At 31.4% G+C, this 22,241-nt stretch overlaps 2 protein-coding genes across 5 annotated transcripts in view; one reads left to right on the top strand and one right to left on the bottom strand.

Annotated features, from left to right (window-relative positions):
* Positions 1-22,241, bottom strand: part of LOC143189115 (neo-calmodulin) — a 278,660-nt gene that overhangs the window by 85,753 nt on the left and 170,666 nt on the right. The window lies entirely within an intron of this gene.
* The window catches only part of LOC143189124 (troponin C), a 46,439-nt gene that overhangs the window by 10,777 nt on the left and 13,421 nt on the right, over positions 1-22,241 (top strand). Inside the window, exons 2-3 of the mRNA XM_076393811.1 lie at positions 4,755-4,779; positions 10,909-11,052. Of these exons, the coding sequence (XP_076249926.1) occupies positions 4,755-4,779; positions 10,909-11,052 (169 nt within the window). The remainder of the gene's footprint in view (positions 1-4,754; positions 4,780-10,908; positions 11,053-22,241) is intronic.

The raw sequence follows: 22,241 nt of genomic DNA, 5'->3' as shown, positions 1-22,241 counted from the left end.
GTTTTTTTATGTATAATTTCTCGAAAACTTTCGAGATTACTGGTAATAAACTTATAGGTCGGTAGGAGGTCACATGTTCTGGTATTTTTCCTGGTTTAAGTATCATTAATATTTTAGCTACTTTCCAGATACTAGGGAAGTAATTAATTCGTAGCATAGCATTAAATATATATGTTAATAGTTTTATAGCCTTTTCTGACAGTTCTTTTAAAATTTTGCCAGTAATTAAGTCATAACCAGGAGCTTTTTTAATATTAATCTCTCTCATTATTGTATGTTTAACTTTTTTGACCGTTAATTTCTCGTGCGGTAAATCCATTTGAAATGGCGAATCTAGAAAGCTAGTAATTTTATTTTCGTCATCTTTATGTAGCTGAGTCTGGAAAGGTTTAAAAACATTTTTTAAGTGTTTTGAGAAAACGTCGGCCTTCTCTTTATTGCTTCTTGCCCAATTATTTTCGCTTGTTTTAATAGGTGGGTTATGCTGCTGGGATCTCCTAAGCTTTTTTGTTGCTTTCCACAACGAATAGTCTGTAGCCTCAGTTGATGTCAAGTTTTCTAGGTATTCTTGAATGCCTTGGTTTTGTTCAATTTGGATTAGATCTCTCAGCTCTTTTATGGCCCTATTAAATTTTCTTTTATTCTCTTCAGTCCTTTGCTGTTGCCAATTTCGTCGTAACTTTCTTTTTTCTGCTATCTTTTTCTGTATTGTACATGATATATGTGTATTTTTTCTTGGAAATGTTTCACTGTTGGGAGTCGCGGAATATGCTGCCTCCTGTATATTTTTTGTAAGATTTATTGCTGCTATTTCTATATCCATTTCAGTTTGTAACGGTAAGTTTAGAGAGATATTTTGGTCTAAGTTTTCTCTAAATGAGGGCCAGTTAGTTCTATTATTGCACAGAGAAGGGGGTTTATCTTTGATGGTAATTTTTGAAGAAATTGTTACTATTATTGGTGAATGATCAGAAGACAGGTCGAAGCATGATTCTGCCTGACACTTTTTTGGATCAATATTTTTTGTAATACAGAAATCTATTGTATCTGGTTTTTTATTTCTGTCTGAAGGCCAATATGTTGGTTCACCAGTAGAGATATGTTGTAAGTTATCTTTCCTTATGGCTTTGAGCAGTTCTCTACCTTTTGAGGTTATTATTCTTGAACCCCACATTAAATGTTTTGCATTATAATCTCCTCCTGCTATAAATCTATTACCTAGCGTACTGAAGAATTCTTGAAATTGTTCTGCCTTGTTGTTATGTTTGGGTGGGCAATAAATCGCAGAAATTGTTAATGGTCCATGGGCTTCCTCTATGGTTATGCTGGTGGCTTGCAGGTAGTCTTTGCGGAATTTTTCTTTTTCGAAATGCTTTATATCATCTCGAATTATTATGGCTGTACCTCCATGTGCTTTATCATCTGGGTGATTTGTATGATAAAGCTTATATTTAGGAACTTTCAGATAATTCTTGTCCGTAAAGTGTGTTTCGGAAACCATCATAACGTCAATATTTTGTTCATTTAGGAACATTTTTAGTTCCCTGGCGTGTTGTTGGAGCCCATTGGCATTCCAGACGGCGATTTTGTAGCTATTGGTTTCAGGCATTAGGCAAGTTTGCTTACGACGGTTGTGAGTAGACCAAGCATCGTACTCATTTGATCCATTAGTTTGGCCATCATATTTTCTAATCTTGAGATGTTGCTAGTTTCAGTAGATTGAGATATTGTTTCTCGTTTTTGTGCTGAACCATTTTCAACTATTTGGGCATAAGTTATGTCTGGTTGACTTGTTCTGGTGGGTAGTGGTAGATTGGTAGTAGTGGATTGTTTTTGTTGATGCCTTTTTTCCCTTAAGGCAGGATAGAGTTTCTGCTGTAGTTGCTTGTGAACTGCGCAACCCTTGTAGTTCGCTGGATGATTTCCGTTACAGTTAACACATTTCACTTTTTCATCGCGAACTTTACGAGTACAATCTCCTGTCTTATGTTCTCCTGCACATTTTACGCATCTATATGATTTGCGACAGTAAGTCTTTGTGTGCCCGTGCGCTTGACACCTTGTGCATTGTGGTATAATTCTTTTTATATGTGGTGGTTCGCATTTAATAATATTATTTTCTAATTTGGTGATTTCATACACCGCCTTATTATTTCCATTAGGTTTTATGTCTATATAAAACATAGGCAGAGGTTGTTTTGTCGTGTGATGTCGTATATTGTGAATATTTACGACCTCGTGGCCTTTTTCAGCTAGTGCTACCTTGATGGTGTTAAAGTCCGTCCCGTGATGTAATCCTTTTAATACGAATTTAAATGTTCTCTCGGATTTTGGCCTGAATGTATGGTATTGGGTGTTTCTTTCATCTAATTCTTTTATAAGAACTTTAAAGTGATCCGCTTCGAACAATTGGATTTTAATTGTTTCATAGCTCACTGTTTTAATTGTGTAGTTCGTAGTAATGGTTTTCAATAAATCATGGATATTTTTGATTATTCCTACCTTATAGACTGTTATTGGTGGTGGTTTGGGAACAACTTTTTCAGGGCTTGGTTGTATGTTCCCTTCAATTTCTTCCGACAGGTTGCTAAAACTGTTTTTTGTCTCTATCGGTTTCTGCAACCAATAGTCACTGATTCTTGTTTGTTTCCTCGCGATTTCTTCTTCTGGACTTCTCAATCGTTTTTTGTTAATGACTGTAGTCCATTCTGATGGTGGAGTTTGCGTTATTGCTGTTTGTTCTAATCTTATATCAAAGTGTGCAGGTGATTTGGTTGAATCGCTATAGTTTGCCATTTTTTAATTTTTAATATTTTATTTAATTTACTTCCAGAGGATAAAAAAAATAAAATAAATACATTGTTTATTTCACGCACTTCATTTTTCACTTACGTTATTTTAGCACTAGTTTTTTACTATAATACTATAAATGAATTTCAAAAAGACTATTGTAAAATAAGATGAAATAATTTTAAACACTAATAAAAATGAGATGCAGTCCTTTTGTCTGGTCACGTAAACACGTATTCACTACACTTTAGGTCCACTGAGAGACGGATAGCCGTATCTGTTATGCGTTTTTAATACTCAATTAAATAACCGTAATAAAATACTGGGTTTTTTTAAAGAAAGGTATCTTTTTATAGCTTGGACCGTATTGAAAATACGTCTTCACCCTACGAAGGTTGGAACTGAACTATTATATAATATAAATTTAAATACAAAAAATACAATATATTTTTAAAGATTAAGTGGCCATTAAAATCGTCAGAAACATTGTTTGTGTTGTCAGGTAAATGTTTTGTCAGGTTTGTGTCATCATGTGTTTACAGGTAAATCATTAAAATCTAAAGACATATATATATATATATATATATATATATATATATATATATATATATATATATATACCTATTTGTACCTCTTTTATGCAAATTGAATTTAATTGCAGTGGAAAAGAATTGCACAAGTATCTAACATTTCTAAGAATGAATTTTCTATTTCATTGGCGTCAAAACTTGATGTAGAATTTTAATGTTGAAAGTAAGAAACTCTTGTTTAATATATTCAGTTGGGGTAGACACTAAAATTCTTTTGATGATCATGGTGCTGTTGGTGCGGCGGGACATCGAACTCTTGCCTAAATCTCGCCATAGTAAGCTGTCGGTTGCAGCTATTTTAGCCTCGAACATTGCTAGTCTCATATTCAGATCGCTTTTTGTGATCTTTATACTTTAAGGCAGGCTACTAAAGTAATACAATATCAAAGTCATCTTCAAACAATATGTGGGCTCTTCCTAATCACAAAGCAGAGTGGGGCTTCTATAAGTAACAAGAGTATAGAAGGTCCCCTACAATAAATATATATCCAAGTTAGCCTTGACCGAAAACTGGAATACAACCAAAAAAGCTAATAAGGAAAAAATAAATCGAAGAATTGATAAACACCAAAACAATTTTAGGGTTAATCTGTCGTTAATCAGGATCTGAAGGTGTAGTAATTATTGCGAATGTAGTCTAGTTTTAGCTAATCAAAGTGACTTTAATTCGGATGCAAATCTTTCAATGTTAACGATGGCAAAGTTTCACATCAACTGTGGTTAACCCAGTAGCTTATTACTTAACATATGATATAGATGATACTACAGGCTGTCTATACGCCTTAATTACAGCTTTATTCAAATAAAAGAAATGTCCCTAAATGACGCTTATTTACCTCAAATATTTTAAAAGAACTTTAATTAGGATTCTTTAGGATTAAATATAATAGATTATAATGAATATCCAAAGAATTAACAATTTAACGACATGACGACATTTCTATATATTATATATATATTTAGGAGGTGCATATATTAAAAAATTCAGCAGTGACATGTATAAACATTATTTCACTAGAGACTGAGTTAGGGCCGATGGGTCCTCCTAGTTATGTACCTAGATTTAAGTTAGCATAAAGACAAATTGTAGGTTAGACGGAAACGACTAGTAACAATGTATTAATTAAATAATAAATATATATATATATATATATATATATATATATATATATTTATAAATAGAGAGAAGGTTATAAATGTAATGCTTGTATATTTGTTGCTTAAATTGTAGTTAATATGTAATATGTGTGACATAATAGATTAACGGATATTAATTATAACTACTGTACCAATTCCAATATTTATTTACTAAAAGCTGAAAAATTTTAAATGAAATAAAGTATAAACTAATAATGGATACTTTTCTATTTTCAGACCACCGAAGATGAACAACTACACCGTAAGTATTTCTGTTTAACTCATACATTTTTACCGAATAGCCTGACTAAATATAGCAAAGAATAACTATCGTCTTAAGCTGAATTCGCGCGCATTTTTTCTTTCATACGTTAATTGCTAAATATAAATGTATGTCACTATAAATAACCGAAGAATGTTAGTGTTTTGTTTTGGTTAAAATTAGACAGGCTTTCGTTTACGGCTGACTGTTCGGAATGTTGCAAATTAGAATTGTTGTAATCACTATTACATTTCCAAGAGGCGGTCTTAAATTACGCGCCTTAGTCAGTTGAAGGCGCCGTATAAAAATACTTGTTTATTTCTAACGGATAATAAGAGTTTCTTTTATAATTTGTATAAATTGATGTTGTTATGAATTCCTTCTCAATTTTCGAAGTATTTTTAATTTAAAAATGTGTGATGATGTTTTATGATGAATGATAATGCTTTTCCTATTTATAATTTTTGGATTTTGGATAATTTGGATTTGTTGCATTGGTAGTAGGAAGTGCAGCTCATTATAAGATATTCCTTTCTAATCCCTCGCGACATTAATATCACCTCCATGAGCATCAATGGGGGCTTTGTCATTCGATCATGACCATTCACTATTGTCGTACGTGATGTTTTTTAAAACTGTTTGATATCGTTTTACCAGCGACTTACTAATGGAAACTCGATCCATTATACTTTTCAGTGTTAATTAATGTGAAACCCAAGAATCTCTCTTCTTTTAGCGTTCAGTGTGATGTTAAATTATTTAAAACTATTTAATTGTTGATGGGTTTCGGCGATGTCGCGAGATAAAATATGTCGATATCCGATTACTTTTTCAATAATTGGTCGGTCATGGCGAGGTTCATCTTTAACAACAAAATTTCTGAAGCAAATATTGGCAATCGAATTTTGACACTGGCAATCACCTGAGTAGTCACAATTTCTGACACTAACAATTTTTGATGTTTGTGTGCTCCTTTTTTTCCTTTTCGGAAATCAATCAATCAAATAAGTTTTGTAAGTAATCATCTTGAAATAAGAATAACTTTTGACAAAGTAAAAGAATGACCTTCATATATAATTTTCTTTGAACAGTTCGTAGGATTGGTTCTTTGGATAACTGATTATGTATAATCTATAAATGACTTTACCAACATTCAATAAGTCTTTGGTTAGATCATCAGGTAGGCCCATATAATTTCTGGATAGTGTTTACCATTAAACGACAGATGTCAATATTGTATGTCATTCCAACTATTAGTTTATAAATAAAACAAGCTCTTAATTTCTCTTTTATTAAAAAAAATATAAAAAATAATGTGTGTTCATTAAATATATTGTACTAGCGACCCGCTCCGGCTTCGCACGGGTGCAATGCTGATACTAAATTAAATACACTACAGAAAAAATATGAACGTTGTATATAAAAACATAGCGGCCCGCTCCGACTTTGCACGGGCATAAAATATATATGCCTATGTCACTCAATGAAAACATGATTAAAATCGATCCAGTATTTTTGGTTCATTCATTACTGCCCTTGGCCTGCACGCATTAAATTTGGAGTAAAACAATTCCTCTTCCCCTATACTTACTATGAAGATTTCCTGCTATCTTTGGAATATCTAAATTCATACAATTTTTATTACATTACACATTTTTAAACGCAAATTTTAAATTTGTAATATCTCCGAAAATATTTGTTTAATTTACATGCTGTAAGGAACCATATTGATCTATATTAATTGCACACTGTATTTAAGGTACTTAATTCGATAAGGATTAATGCCGTATTGCTTAAAATAGCTTCGTAAATAAGCCATTTTCTCACGTAAAAAGTAAACAATAAAAATGGTTAATGTGGGTTATCCCTAAAAGATAAACATATACCATCGCGGACTTTTTTGTAGACCTTTTTATGGTGTACAATAGTGTAGTACATTAATTTGATCTAACTCGTAGGGTTAGGCAGCGTTTTGGCTAATTGCTAAATAAGCCTAAAAAAATAGGTTAATTTACGACATCACGTTAGAAACCTCTAAAATTAGCAATGTTGCCTTAGTATATTATGCATTTATTATACATATAAACCTTCCTCTTGAATCACTCTATCTACTGAAAAAAACCGCATCAAAATCCGTTGCGTAGTTTTAAAGATTTAAGCGCACATAGGGATATAGGGGCAGAAAAGGCGACTTTGTTTTATACTATGTAGTGATAAAGGTATATTGGAGACTCCCTATCATAGAAATCAACTAGTATTGAATGGTAAATATCTTCATCGCTCAATATCGACAATTAGACCGAAACACAAATAAATCGACAAAATAGTTCTGAAAAATCGTATAATATAGTTGAACGAATTATAATTTCATGTTCACAATTTTATACGAAAAATTAAATTTCTCCTAAAGGGGTTTACTGGTCAAGAAACATTAAAGCGTCAGCGATTTGAATCAAAAAGATCGAAAGATGATGAAAGCCGTCTAAAAAGTCTATCACTACAAAAATTGACTGAGAAGATTATGGTTAAGGCTATGGCAGGTATTTTTGGACGTACATCGTTTTTTGTTCCTCAACTATCTTGAAACAAACAAAACTATCAAAAGAAAATATCATTAGGGTCAAAACAACGTATCGTTAAAAGTCGATAAAAATATTAATTAAATAGAGTGGATTACATCTCGCTTTCCTACCATATCTGGCCCCAGGAACTGTTGTTTTTTGTAGCCTTGATCAAGTGACTGTAGAAACTGGCGACTATTTTAAAGGTAACGAAATATATGCGATAGACAAAATAATGTGAACACCATGCAATGTTGTTGCTTGTTGTTCAGTTTACATGCCAAGTATTGTACGTTATATTTCAGTGTATCATATGCTTCGTTCACTGTCCACGGAAACGATAGCAAACCTAAAACATGTTAAAACATCATCGATGAAGAGCAATACTGGGCGAAATCCGATTTTGGCCAGACCGCATAAGACTACAGCGGCAAATGTGACATAAAAACTCAACATTCACTTAATCGTCGTATTGTTCGACAAAAACAATACGGCAAATTAATCGTTTTTGCTGCTTGCTTCAAAAGACAGAATGTATATGTGAGAATTGAGGATGGGCACGTGGTGAAGTGATTGAAACCAATGGGAATATTTATGATATATTCGAGTGATTAACAATTTACAGTTGACGACACAGCTACTGAAGGGAGCCCGGGAAAGAAGAGACCATCGAGTATCTTATGTCGGGGTTTTATAGGTCCAGCTCCATTGTTGGTTAATTGATTTGGCGAATTGGTTGGGCGGGACTTTGGTGTTCCCTCTTTCAGTGTTGAAAATTTCATAATTTTGTAAAAACCTTTTATCTCCTGGGGAACATCATACTATTTACGAAGATTAATTGAGAGTGTTGCTATCGCTAATTGTTCTGATACAGTATGGATGATCACATATATATAGAGAATGAAGTTCTTAAGGTTAAGAATTTGGTAGGTTCGCATGATTTAGACGGTAATAAGATGGTATTCAGCTAATCCTCTCACTCACATTATTGGCCGGATTACTGCCAATTAATATCTTGACTTGTTCGATGATGAAGTTCTTGCTGATATTAGCATATTGTTGAAAAATATTGAATATTCGACGATGATAATGCGCCGATACCCATAAAACGCTAAAAAGCTTCTCAACCTCAAACACCTTCGCTAACCAGGATCTCTGGAATCAATTAATCACTCTAAGAAGAAGAAAAGTGAAAGTTTAAACTAACGGTTTTGTTGTATAATAACCTGGCATCTAATTAGAAATGAAACAACCTAGGATTATCTTACAGTTGATTGTATTTAATGGCTTCAGTATTTACGTATCTCACTGAAGAAGAAAAACTTTAAACATAACACCAAAATAGAAAATGATATTAATTAAATATAAGAAGAGAAATTACGTTATATTTTAAAAACGACATTTTCGAAAATATGTTTTCGTTTCACCACCGCCCAATAAATATGACATTAATTTCAACTGGTTCAAATCCAAATTACCGTGCAGTAAAATCGATTCTCAGTTTTCTTTGTTAACCTTGACGCAATCAATTATACACAGTTCGAAATCGCTTCGCGAATGATTAAACCTTTAGATTTCATAAGCACTACAAAAGGATTAATGCCGCCGTAAAATCTCATCGTAAAAATTGTCCCGAACGATAAAATATCACGAGCAGACAGTAAAATTTAATTACTAATAATGTAATAACAAAATAGACGGTGCGCAAAAATTAAGTCATATGACAGCTTATAAATTATGTTTTAAGTTATGGTTTTCATCACATCTCTTAACGACTTTAATATAGTATCATTACAATATTTAGATATTAGAGTAAATACGTAGTTATGCATAATTCCAGACGAAACGAAAAATCAACTTAAGTGGATCGGCATTATCTTAGTGAGCATGCGCATATTAAATTACTTATTCTAGTTAATTCTGATTTTATTAACATTTCAATTTGATAACAAAAAAGAACATGTAGTAAATATTTTAAGAAACAAGAATGTAACGATATATAATTATTATATTGATTACAACAGTTGTAGTAGTAACGGTAATAATCATTTAAATTTTAATCAATTAAATATCACTTATAATTTTCTAAATTGAAATCAAACATAAAATAGCTAATTTTCAGTGTTTGTAATGGAATTTTTTGCACATTTAATATCAGACAGTATAATAATATTAATTAATATTAATAAGCAATTTTCTTTTTAGAAATTACCATAATTTTGCTACAAAATAATAGAAGAATTTTAACGCAAAGAAAATTATCTTTAATCTCTTAATAAATCTATTTAAACCAAAATTAATTTATTACATGTTTAAATAATTTACAAAAAAATAAAATATTGAACTTTAAATCTATTTCGGTAATACACAAATAAATAAATAGTAATAAATAGTAGTAAACGCCACTGTTTATCCGTGTCTCCCTTTTAAAATGTGATTGGAAGTGAGGTGGTTGGAATATAAGCATTCGTTTATATTCTAGACTGGATTGGAAGTACAATGTCGGGCAAAATCGATATAAAATATTTTAATAATCGATTATTCGAATTATTATAACCTAAGAAAAATAGTATTTCTATCTCAAAATACATCAAAACTTGTGTAGGTATAGTACCCCTGGAACTTTTAGGCAAAGTATTTAATTTTAAATAATTATTTCCTAAATATATTCATATTTTATAACCAGAAAATTAAGTATCGCTAAAGTCAACAAATCGATTCAGTAGCAAACATTTTTATTACCGTATAAAGTCATCCAATCTTCGGCCATTTCAATAATAAAAACGCAGTAAAAATATGTTTCTTTTTGTACATAAATAAATTAAGAATTACTCAATAACTTAAGAAAATTGCTTACAAGTAATTTTAAACAATTGCAAAAAAAATTGAAATTTAGTTTATTTAATTAAATCAGTTTAAAGTGTAAAATGTTTCAGTTATTCATATCATAATATTAGAGACCACATTAGATTATAAATAAACTATTGTTTATAATTATTTGACTTTTAATTGTTTTTAGTGGAATAGGGTTAAATATATTGATGATATAGTACTTGATAAATGCACTGCATATTTATGATAAAACCTGTTTTTCAATACCTACACAGCAATATAACAAGACGTACTGTTACAAAACAGAGCACCAAAGATATCCTCTTGCACTACAACGGTCGGTCATATGTTGTAAGAGTTGTGAACGATAGCCTATAATAGTTTGAATGCGCAAGTTCGAGCGCACTCGGCGAACCCACCAGATATGGCGCTTTCTGATTACCACCGTTTGATTGAAGCAGCATGGCTAGATAACGAATGGTAACTTGGATAGCTGTCAGACAAACATTGTTCCTTAGACGTGGTATTGCTAAGTTACCAGATATAGCAAAGCAGAACTGTCGTTGGTGAAATGCAATGGATTCGCAATGTAAAATATAAGAATCTCCTTCACTAAGCTATGAAGGCCGTATATGCTGCGATATTGGCGCAAAGAATTATCGGCCATTAAGTTAAAATAATTAAGAATTAATTAGATTTTACACTAAATAATTTAATAAGCCTAACTTTTTTTCAGTTTTGAAACGAGCCTTCTCAATGTTCGATTCGACAAAGAATGGCACAATTGACAGGGAAAAAGTGAGAACTATTTTAACAACCCTTGGGCATAGCTATGACGAAAAAGAACTAGAACAAATGCTTGCTGATGAAGATCCAGAAGGTAAGTGACTTGAAAACTTTAATGTGGTCAGTTAATTTTAAGTTATGTTAAGTTAAATTTATATTAAATTTTATGGTGGTCTACTAGAGCCATCCGGCCGCTACCTCCAATAAAGTTTTGTCGTCAATACTGTCAACAATACTGTCTACCGTCTACCGCGATTATCAGTAAAAAAGAACATGTAATATCAATTTTTATTATGGCTTGAGCAGATACTCAGTACCATGTATTATATATGTGTTTCTATTTTTATTAACTTACGAATTCAATCATTTGCCTATAAATATATAATTATGTGTTTGTTGATTTTTGAAGTTTGACATTATTCATAATAATATTTGATTGAAACCCCACCACCTAACCATGTTTTAATTTGCCTTTCTATTGTTGTTAAAATAAACAGTTACCAAACAATATTAGAAACTATAAAATCAGAATTGTCGTACGATTCATAAAAAGATGCACTAATATGTGTGTGTCACAGTCTGTAGAAATTTGCGATAACGTGTATTACAGCAAATTGTGAATAAAAATATTAGTCGGAAGAACAAAGACGTCATGATACCAGATAATTCAGAGGTTCAGATGTGCAGGAAACTTTAGAGCATTACACACATGCTGTCTGGAAATTTGATATCGTTCAAATTACAATGTGTCCACGATGGTTACTTATATACTATATTTTTCAGATAAATATTTTAGTGATCATGCATTTTCCAATTCTTCTATTATGTCCAATTCTCTATATTGTTGTTTATCCCACAACATTTTGCCAAACAGTTATTGCGTCCTATTATTTTAATTCACCAAAACATCATTCAATTTACCAATACAATTTTACAATAGAATAAGGTACATTAATATATATATTTTGCGCTAGAATATTTTAAGGTACTATGATAGAACAATACTAATGGTGTACAATACATACTCATTGTTTGTGGATAAGCTTATCATAAAATGACCATGGCGCCCATGTCATATATAATTTCGAGCAAGAGTTCGAATTCGAACGAATTCGTTAAGAACTCCACAGTCACTATTAATGAGCGGTGAAATAATATTTTAAAAACTTAAAGCAACATATTTTCAGTGGAATCACACAATAGCTCGAGTATGGCCACATTATCTAAAATTAATTAAGGTACTTTTTCTGTCATATAACTTTCGTCACAGGTTAAATATATTCTGGCAATGGCTGGGCCACGTTAACAAAAATTTACATGTCTTGTTAGCTATTTTCTAATTTCAGTTTTTAGTTCCCATTTTTTTATCCATTAAAACAATTAATACCATATCGGAATGCAATTACTATATAATTACGTCATATCTGGTATAACGCAAATGTTGTGTATCTGCCGAGCTAATGAAAATGTGTACCTTTTAAACGACAACTATTGAGTGAGAAACTCCATTTTCCATTTCGTTCATCATTCCACATAATAGCTGTTTCTAATGGGTTTCTACGTGGTTAAATAAGTGAAAATGGGAGTGTTTCCAGCTGACAAATGATTTTTTTCATATAGAAAAGTGCTATTGCCGAGTTACGGGAATTGCTCTGTTCATTAAAGGCATAAAACCTCTGGGAAAAAAACAATAAAAGCGTTGTTAGGGAACAAAGTGAGTGGTGAAATAAGAAAGCAATTCTATAAAAAACCTACCATATTATACAATATTACAAGAAATATATGGCCTTATATTTAACGCATATAAATTAAATAATTTTAACATTTTAATAAATAATTGTAAGATGTAAAATTGGTGTTACATTTTGAATTGTTTCGTCCGGACAAACTGTTAACAAGAAATAAGAATTATTAGCATTATCTATATGAAGCTCTTCATCTGACGAGATTAAAATTATCCGTCTACGACTTTTGATCTTATGACCAAGGCAATGCGTCTTTTCTTAAAGCTTTGACCTTTGCATTAACAATTCAGCTCGTGTCAACTTGCAATGATTTTTTCACCTGATTTAGCTCCATCTTTCTTCTGGCTATTTTATGAAGTACACACACTGAGAAAACTATTTAAAATCATCGTTTTGAGTCGATCGAAGAGATTAAAGCGAAATTTCAAGTATAGAATATTTTTAGTATATTTTTGTAAGCAAAATATGTTTGAATTATGTTAACAGTATAAATATAATGGTATGAATAGTCATAGCTTATCATACGATCAAAGGTATGTATCATATTCGGATCGGTTAGAGCTTACAAAATCTACATGGTAATGTTTAAATAAAAAGACCTACTTGAATCGTTTCATTTCATTCGATGACTTACTTCGTGCGAATAAAAATTGCTTTAGTTCGGATCAGTTGTTTTTATGTATTTCAGTATGGTGCCCAATGAACTTGAAATAGCAAGTTATTATAGCTAACGATAAATAATGCTTGGATTACTTATTGCTCCAATTCTCTTAACTTTACAAATAACACTTAAAGCCTATTTGTGCACTCTATAACATCAATTCAGTTACTTGAAATTTTTTTATGGTATATTTGGGTAAAGTTTGCGCAAAAGTATCACAGTTCAATCTGTAGAGTCACCAAAGATAGATTTAAGGTGCTCAAAGTCTCCATATAAGCAATTCGAATTATGACTCATCTATGAAACACCTTTAGTCTGTGATTTCCTGAGATAAGCATCGCAGTTTAAGATGTAATGCCATCAAAGGCGTAGTAAAGTTGTTGCAAATTAACCAAGTATACTGGGTTTCGAGTAAAAGCATGCTGGGCATGGTGTAGTAAAGGCGGTTTACATTAGCTCAACTATAGAATATTGGAATTTAGATTTACAAAGTCATGATACTAACCAATGAAGATTATCAAAGACAAACTAGCAGACGAAGGGACAACGACAGTCTAAAATATTTTATTGCAATTAAAAGTTGTGCAGACGACACAAATAGAATAGTTTTAAAGTAAATGAAAAAAGCATATTTATTAGACCCTACAAATTTCATAATTTCTATACATTTTTTAATCACACAAATTCTCCAAAATTTTAAACCATTTAAGAAAATAATCGATGACCATTTTGTTTAGTACATATTTTGTTATTATTTATTTTTTTATTTATTTATATAATTAAATTATGTAAGCTTGATGACACCAGGGTCTTCTAATCAATTTTCATTTATTTTGATCATCTACATATAAGCGTTCAAATAAGTTGTTTCAACATGGCTTGAACGCAGTATCCCTTTGCATTCCACCCGCTTTCCATAAACAATGTTCACTCTAGGAGTTTGTTTCGAATTTCGATTACAAAACAGCGTTGTTTGTAAAAGTGGGCGGTCGAAGATGAACGAAATGCTCGACAAGATGGATAGGTACTAGCACGGGTGCGCTATTGACTGGAGAAAATTCTTCGAATAGCGAATTTACTCGGCAATCAATCTTTCGACCAACGTTAACCTCAAAGCAACTTTCTTACCATATACCGACACCTCTGGCGTGAATTAATAATGAGATATATATCTGTCTGAAATTAGTTTTCTTTGCAGGGGTCCTATTTTTCATTGTAAATGAGCCATTAATTTTCATAATACATTTCTTTTTTTTTCTTTCAGCACTAATGGCTTTATCAATTATAGGGGTAACAGATTAAAAATGACTTACGGATGCTAAAATATTTTCAATATATATTTAGAATTGTTAAATTTGATATATTTTAAATCGATATATCTTTTCTTTTACTATAACATAAATATTTTCGCAATCTTTATTGCTTATATAGCACAGTGCTATATTTTCAATTGCTTAACATTTTTAGGTACTTGCATGTAATCTGATTACCTTTTTACTTTAAAAAAGTATTTATTGAGAATAATTTGTACAATGTATATTAATAAATATATTTTCCATCTATCTGGGAATATGACAATGCTGTGTTAAAAGAACGATATTGTTTTGTTCAATCGACGTTCGTTGACATTGCCTCCAGTAGTTTCATTAGGTTTTACTATCTCTAAAACTCTGTCTCTCCTGGACTCTCTTGGACAAAATCATGCCATTTTATGCTTGCTACTGTCGTAGTAAATCCAATTTTCATGCCAGTTCAAATACACCAGGAAAAACTTTTTTGTATGCCAAGTAATGAAATCGCGAAATTGAATTGGATGATATTTTCCATCAACTCCTTTTTGGACCATAGGTAAAGGTCTAGACACAATTGATTCATCAACTATTGAGGTGTAAGTTGTTGGTCTTCCAGGCCGTTCCTTGTCGTTAACATCAAAATCGACATTACTAAATCTTTGAAGCCAAAGTTACCAATTGCGATGGACCAACGTAACGAAGCAGTTTCGTCCTAAGTTTCTCAAAGTTTTTAATGAAAACCAATCATCTAAAGTAACAAATTTCGAAAATGTTGAGTGATCCATGATCATATACACTGAATAACTCAACAACACTAAACGAAAAACTGTTATTTTATTCCCCAAAATGTCAAATCCATCGAATTTAACAGTTTTTTGGAAATTATACAATTTCACCTATTTTCACCCATAGAAATTCGAACCCATAACACATGGGCTAAAAAGTCAACGTAACAAAGGAAACGCAATTTTTTTGTTCAAAATTGGCTTTATTTCTCAACGTAATCTTCATCAAGAGTCACACACACATTCCATCGCCACTCTAACATTACAATACCACTTTTATAGAACGATTTATCTTTTGCCTCAAAATAGGCCTGCCACGAGTTTCTGTCCACAATAACTTTCTTTGGAAGGTTAGTACTTATTGAAAAAGCGGTGAATGCAATAAAGCTAGCGCCATGTATGTATCAGGCCCGATACTTTTCAGCTCATGTGTTACAATTAGAAACACATAATACAAGATATCTACTGAAAATTATAGGAGTACTATCCTACCAGGAAATTATTGGTGTAGTCAATACAGTCCAAAATTTTTATACATACTACATATAGTCTTTCCAATAAAACAGCTATGCAATGTTATAGATGGTGTCGAATACACTGTTAAATAGAGTTTTTAAAAATGTAAAATTCGTTTTGAACTCGAATTTCTGTTGGGTTGGTACCGATCGACTTTTTTTGTCCAATGGCTACAGAATTACTCAAAACATTAATGATACTAATTAGAGGTTAGAAACCAGTTACAAAATTAATTAATAAAGCCTAAACTAATAAGCTTTTAAACATCACCAATGAGGATTGTTAAATATTTCAATGCTAACTATTGCACTGTCAAATATCTAGCGAAATAATATTGCACGCCTTAAAGGGCTCGACCGTTTCGATATACTAAATGAACATTCTGACAGATTACAGCCAGTTTATAACGGATAATAGAATGGGTTTTCTTTTTCATTTGGGCTCGTGACATTTTCCTTCGAGTTGATTTATGTATCTGGTGATATTAGACCAGGGCCCTTGGTGTAGGAGTTTTTAATTTATTCAAGCTTTATTTGTTAGATTTTATTTGATTAAAATCTAAATAATAGTAATGTATACTTTGTTAAATATGTCAGATCTATGCCAAATAAAGCGCTTTTGGGAGAAGTTTTTTTTTACCACGTTAATATGAAAGTATGTTACGTTACTACTGATAAACTCCTGAAATTTAAGAAGGTAATTAAGAAAAATAATTTGAAAAGACGGCTTTAGCAACATACAGCCTTTATATAAAAACCAAAAGAAGAAATTACAGATTGTATAAATGTGATAGTTATGGGTAATAAAAGGATAATTAAATAATTTTTTTAATAAGAATCTTTACACAATCGCTATTAAATGAGCACCTTAGGGTGAAATATATGGACTCAGTCGTATTAAGACAAATTAGAACTTTAGAAGAAGTTTTATGATGCTGGCGAATTTTGATGTATTTTATACTTTTAGAGCAAATTTATTTCTATACATTTCAAACATTAATAAATGATATTGTGTGCCGATTTGATTGGTGAACTTTTGGAGCGTTTCTGATAAACCCTTAATTTCGTCACTGTAGAACCTCTGAAGAGACCTTTAGAAACTCTATAATTTTTTACAGAGCTTTTGAACACGATATTGAGGAACTGAACAAGATGAACAACTTTAAAGATATTCTATATAAAAAAACTGAAATTAGTTTTTCTCCAATTTATATTTTATATTTAAGCTACAGGGTATTCAAATAATTTTTGAGGAGTTTTATGACAAAAAATCGAGACTCAATTTTTTTATAGCTCTGCCTCATGATTATTTAATTTTGTTTGAATTTTCAGTACTATATACCTCGACTAAAGACAAAAAGTTGCTCTAAAATGAGGCTTTAATTCACCATATTAAAAAGTTACTTAATTGGTGCCTTTACTAAACAGAAGGCTATTTTACAATTATATAAAAAGAGGATGATCAATAAACTATTTTTGTGTATATGCAATAAAATAGTATTATTCAGATATTGTACTGTTTAATTATCATTATAAAACTAATTAATTGACCAAATTAAATAAATTTGATCATTATATTTATGGTTAGTGTTTCGAAGGTGCGTTGTAATCCATTTTAATTATTTTGTTTTCGAGCATAAAATTCTTACATCGGATAGCTGGCAAGACTTAATTGCCAGTTGGATTAAAACAGATGCTTTAAATTTTATAATGGCAATCAACCGTTGGAATGGGTTAAGTTTTACTTCTTTTTGATCTAAAAGGCCTGAGGAAATTTAAGCGAATTTTGATTTTCTATGTTTATATAGTTTATAATTTATTTAATCAGAAACATATTTATAAATATTTATTTAATCAATTATAGTATTTTGTAATTTCATGTTATTGATATTAGTGTCATTAGTTAACTCTCTGTTTATTTGACACAGGTATATAAGGTGGGGCAAAAGTCCCGCTACTATATTGATTTGACACTAATACGACGTTTAGCTCAGTTTCGTTTTAACCATTATTTGTGTAGACGTCTAAATTTTATTATGTAAACGCCACAAGAACGAGCAGAAATAGTGACAACATTTATTAAAAATAATCTTTCCATTATTGCTACTCAACGGAAATTGCGGCAATTGTAGCGGGACTTTTTCCCCACGTTGTTTTTATGAATAATAACTAATATCAGTAACTTAATAAATCTAATTCAGTAACTTAATAAATTAGGTTAATGAAACTAATAACCTCTTCAACTCGATACCAATATTTTAAAAAAATATTGTGTATGCATATATCGCCTAATTTATTTGTGTCTTATTCTTTTTTCTCTATAATGGTAGTAGTATTTTAACGACCTTGAGGCATGTTGAATTTTACAGCTACAGTACAATAACGGCATACAAATTATTTAACAATATTATGTCCGAATGTTGAACACATGCGGGGTGTCAACAACAACGACCACAAACGATAACGAGTATCTGGCAATAGCGATACGTTGATCTCGGATATCATTGAAGGGTACATTGATTCATTTAGTCACTAACCATCGTTCAGTTCAAACATACCATCATTGACTTACCATTATACACCGAATAAACCCCCAAAATATTTTCTGAATTATCGTTTATTACCTGTTATTGTTATTATTATGTGCCACAACATTTTAAATTTAATGAAAGACAATCTAAACTTGTTGCATTATATTGTTTCTAAATTACAGGACCAATAAAAATATTAACATCGATATTTGCGGAATGCTATCACGACTTAGACTATTTCAACTTTCGAAAATAAGCCAGTGTCTATCCGATAGCCAAATTATTTTTCCCTTTAGTTTAAGAGTTTCCTCCATTATTAATTTGTTCCTCCGAATGCCATTCTGTTAAATATGGCCGTCAAGATACCGTTACCTGTCTCAAATGCAGTTCCGTTAAAATAGTTTAGTATCAGTATTAGCAAATCTTACAATGTCGAAAGTAAATCTCAAATACATTGCATATTTTATAGTCTACATTTTAGCAACTCAGGTTTATCTGGACTGGATCTACAGTTTAACGTGGGCTCCAAACTACAGTCCTCGGCATTAAACCTACCGACTGGTGAGTGATCAACTTGGGGATCATCTTAGAAGACATCCGGTCTTACCCAGCTTGGTTACGGATGTGACTGGTATCATTTTGCTTGTCTGATTTTGCACTCTAGCCCAAGGACAAATGCAAAGGTTAAACAATCACTAACATAAATTTATGATTATGCCCCAGCTGGATTTGAACCCGAGTCTATCGCAATAGCAGGAGGATTGTCCAGTCGCCTTTACCACTGCGCCAACCAAGTCGAATTACATATTATTCTTCATCTTATCAACATTGAATAATCACTGCTGTTGAATATTTTTCCGCTGAAAAGTAGCGTTAGATGATTTTACAACTGAACCACTCTTGTTAACCGACTTCAAAAAAGGAGGAGGTTCTATGTTTTGCTCTATGTATATATTTTTTTAATGTATGTTCGCCGATTTCTCCGTCAATTATGGACCAATATTCAAAATTATTCGAAAGAGTGCACTTTTTAGGTGGTCCCATTGGAACCATGTTAGGATCTGGTGGAAGAAGGGGGAGAAATCCAGGGAAAACCTTAAATTTCAAGAGCATGTACAACGTTTTCACATATTATTTATCTAAAATAATCAGATGTTTGTGTATAATAGAACATTTGTCAAATCACCATCAATATTTGTCAGATAGGGAAGCACCCCAGAGCCTGAAGCGTTCCTTATTTTCTATCATTGTTTCTTTATCCTTCTTTCTTCTCATACGGGCTGCACCTTTATTTGGCCTATCCATTGTAATACTTAATAAAATAACTGCCTAATTTATAGAGTAAATATCTAACACTAGAAAAAGAAAAATAAAATATTTTTAACAAAATAATTGAACCGATTTCGAAGAAATAAATAAGGAACTCATTAAAAAGTAAAAAAAAATTATTTAAAACTTTAAACTTTAAATTTTTAACACAAAAAAGTTTGATTCTTTTTTATTTTTTAGTGAGTTCCTTATTTATTCTTTCGAAGTCGGTTCAGTTTTTTTGTTGTTATTTTTTTTAAATTAGTTTATCTTAACAAAATCAGAGGTGCAGGTTACAATGGTTTGGAAATGTATGTCGAATTAAAGTTATCAATGCCTCACAAACTTCTGTGACGAAATCGATATTTTGGAAAGAAGATACAGCAAAGTCCAAAAAATGGACAATAGATGGACTATAATGGACTCGAAGAAAACCATCTGAAATATAGTAGAAAACAAAACTCATTTATCGGGTTCTCTATATGTTTTAATGAATTTGGTAATATATGACCTTTTCACCTTGTAAAATAATTTGGCCATTATTTTGTTTGATTATATTAGAAAATACGAGGATCGGAGATATGATCATATTATCATATCATAGGATAGTTTCGTTTGGTTTGATATCCCATATCCACATATTTGATGATTTTTAGGCTAACCGAGGCCATTTTTTATAAATGTTTATGAATTATTAAAAAAAAATTAAATTATCTGCAAATAACAAATGTCGTGCTGTGAAAAATGTACTGTTTTCGCTGAATTACCTTATAACAAACAGTACATCAATTATGTAGTAATATTTTTTATTTTTTTTTAATTTAAATTTTTTTTTCAATTAAGTTTTACTATGAAACTTTAGTTATGTCTTTACGAAACACGAAATACTAAATTGGCGCCCAGTTTTCAGTTCCTGTGTTGACGATGCTTTACGAGATTATTGAACAACCTAGTATATAATAGAGTACGACATATATATCGTATTCCTATCGTATCGAAGCAGCGTTTGCACATTTTCGGAAACTTTTAAATCGGATAAAATTAGATGACAGGAATCTTTAAAAGAAAAAGTCAATATTGGTTCTAAGCGCGAGGAAAAATTTATTTTACGACATGTCAAACTTCTCCGAAGATATTTTACACTGGCGGAGGGGCATTAAAGTTTGGTTATTTTAAGTATAATAAATCGTTTATATAGAGATCCGTTACTCTGTAAGAGAAATGAGAAGAAGGCGTCACCCCAAATATTTAATGGTTAAGACCATCGTGAAAATTTAAATGTATTTTATCGATTTTGTTGTTTATTAATGTTGTTTTGTCATGACTCTTTGTCCGATGTGGTATGGTGTATATAGATAGTACAACCTTAATTTACAAATTCATTCATTACTATAGGTTTGTTGTACTTGCATCAAAACACAAGCAAGACGAGTGCGGCATCAATACTTCAGTATATATTCCCTTAATTAAATTTAAATTGAAATTAGACTACCAAAGCTAAGAGTTCAGTCGCTTAAATATTCTGAATTCCTTCGAGTTATTCAATAGATGCATCTACTTCATACTGTTGATATAACAACCGGAAAAGAAACAGAATTATGAAGAAAAAGCATGGTTCCAAGATCCTATAATGCAGAATTCTAGCCGAAATAAGTATATATTTTGAAAATGCCAGTTCATGCGAAGCACTATATTTTCTGTTACAAATATATGGGTCCACAAAAATTTATAAATAATTCTGTGGTTACAATCTGACCATCTTGTGGATTAGTCCCAAATTTCATACCCGAACTAATGCTTGTTATATGACTAGGAATATCGTAGAGCAGTATCAGATTCTTCAAACGCCTTTACAATAACTGTTAATAAAAGACAAGATCTCTCGTCGTCGTTGGAGAACTTCTTGCTCCCGAGTGAACTGCCGTTGGAGACTTTTTATTTGTTTATTGTTATTGATTCACTCTGCCTCCTGGTTGCTCACAGCTGACGATTTGAACTAAACTTTCTTGCAAATTAATTAACACTTTACTTTGCACTACTTACTTTATTTGCACTAATTACAATTTAAGTGAACCAATGCGATCTTTAATATGGGTCTTTCTATCTAGACTTCTCGACCCTGAATTATGAATTGTGAGTTTAGTGAATATTTAAGGTGGCATATATGTAACACCTGCTTTGAAAGTATACTGTATCTACAAATCAACTTCTCATAACCAATAGCCAATTAAAAGATATTTTCTATGTTGCAAATAAGCCAGAGATCAGATAGCGGTAACAAAATGTGATCAAACACTATCCGGCAATATCCAGAGAGACCCAAAAATATCGCCATAAAGCTATAAAAGGTCATATTATAAAAGCGGTATTTTGGGATATTACTGTTAGAATTTTACACTATTTAACTATTACAACATAATTAGCAATTTTACTCATTTATCTCTAC

Source organism: Rhynchophorus ferrugineus, unplaced genomic scaffold (assembly GCF_030347505.1).
Source record: "Rhynchophorus ferrugineus isolate W39M unplaced genomic scaffold, kcgeb_rfMv2 rfM1, whole genome shotgun sequence".
Lineage (NCBI taxonomy): Eukaryota > Metazoa > Arthropoda > Insecta > Coleoptera > Curculionidae > Rhynchophorus > Rhynchophorus ferrugineus.
This window is presented reverse-complemented; position numbering and strand designations above follow the sequence as displayed.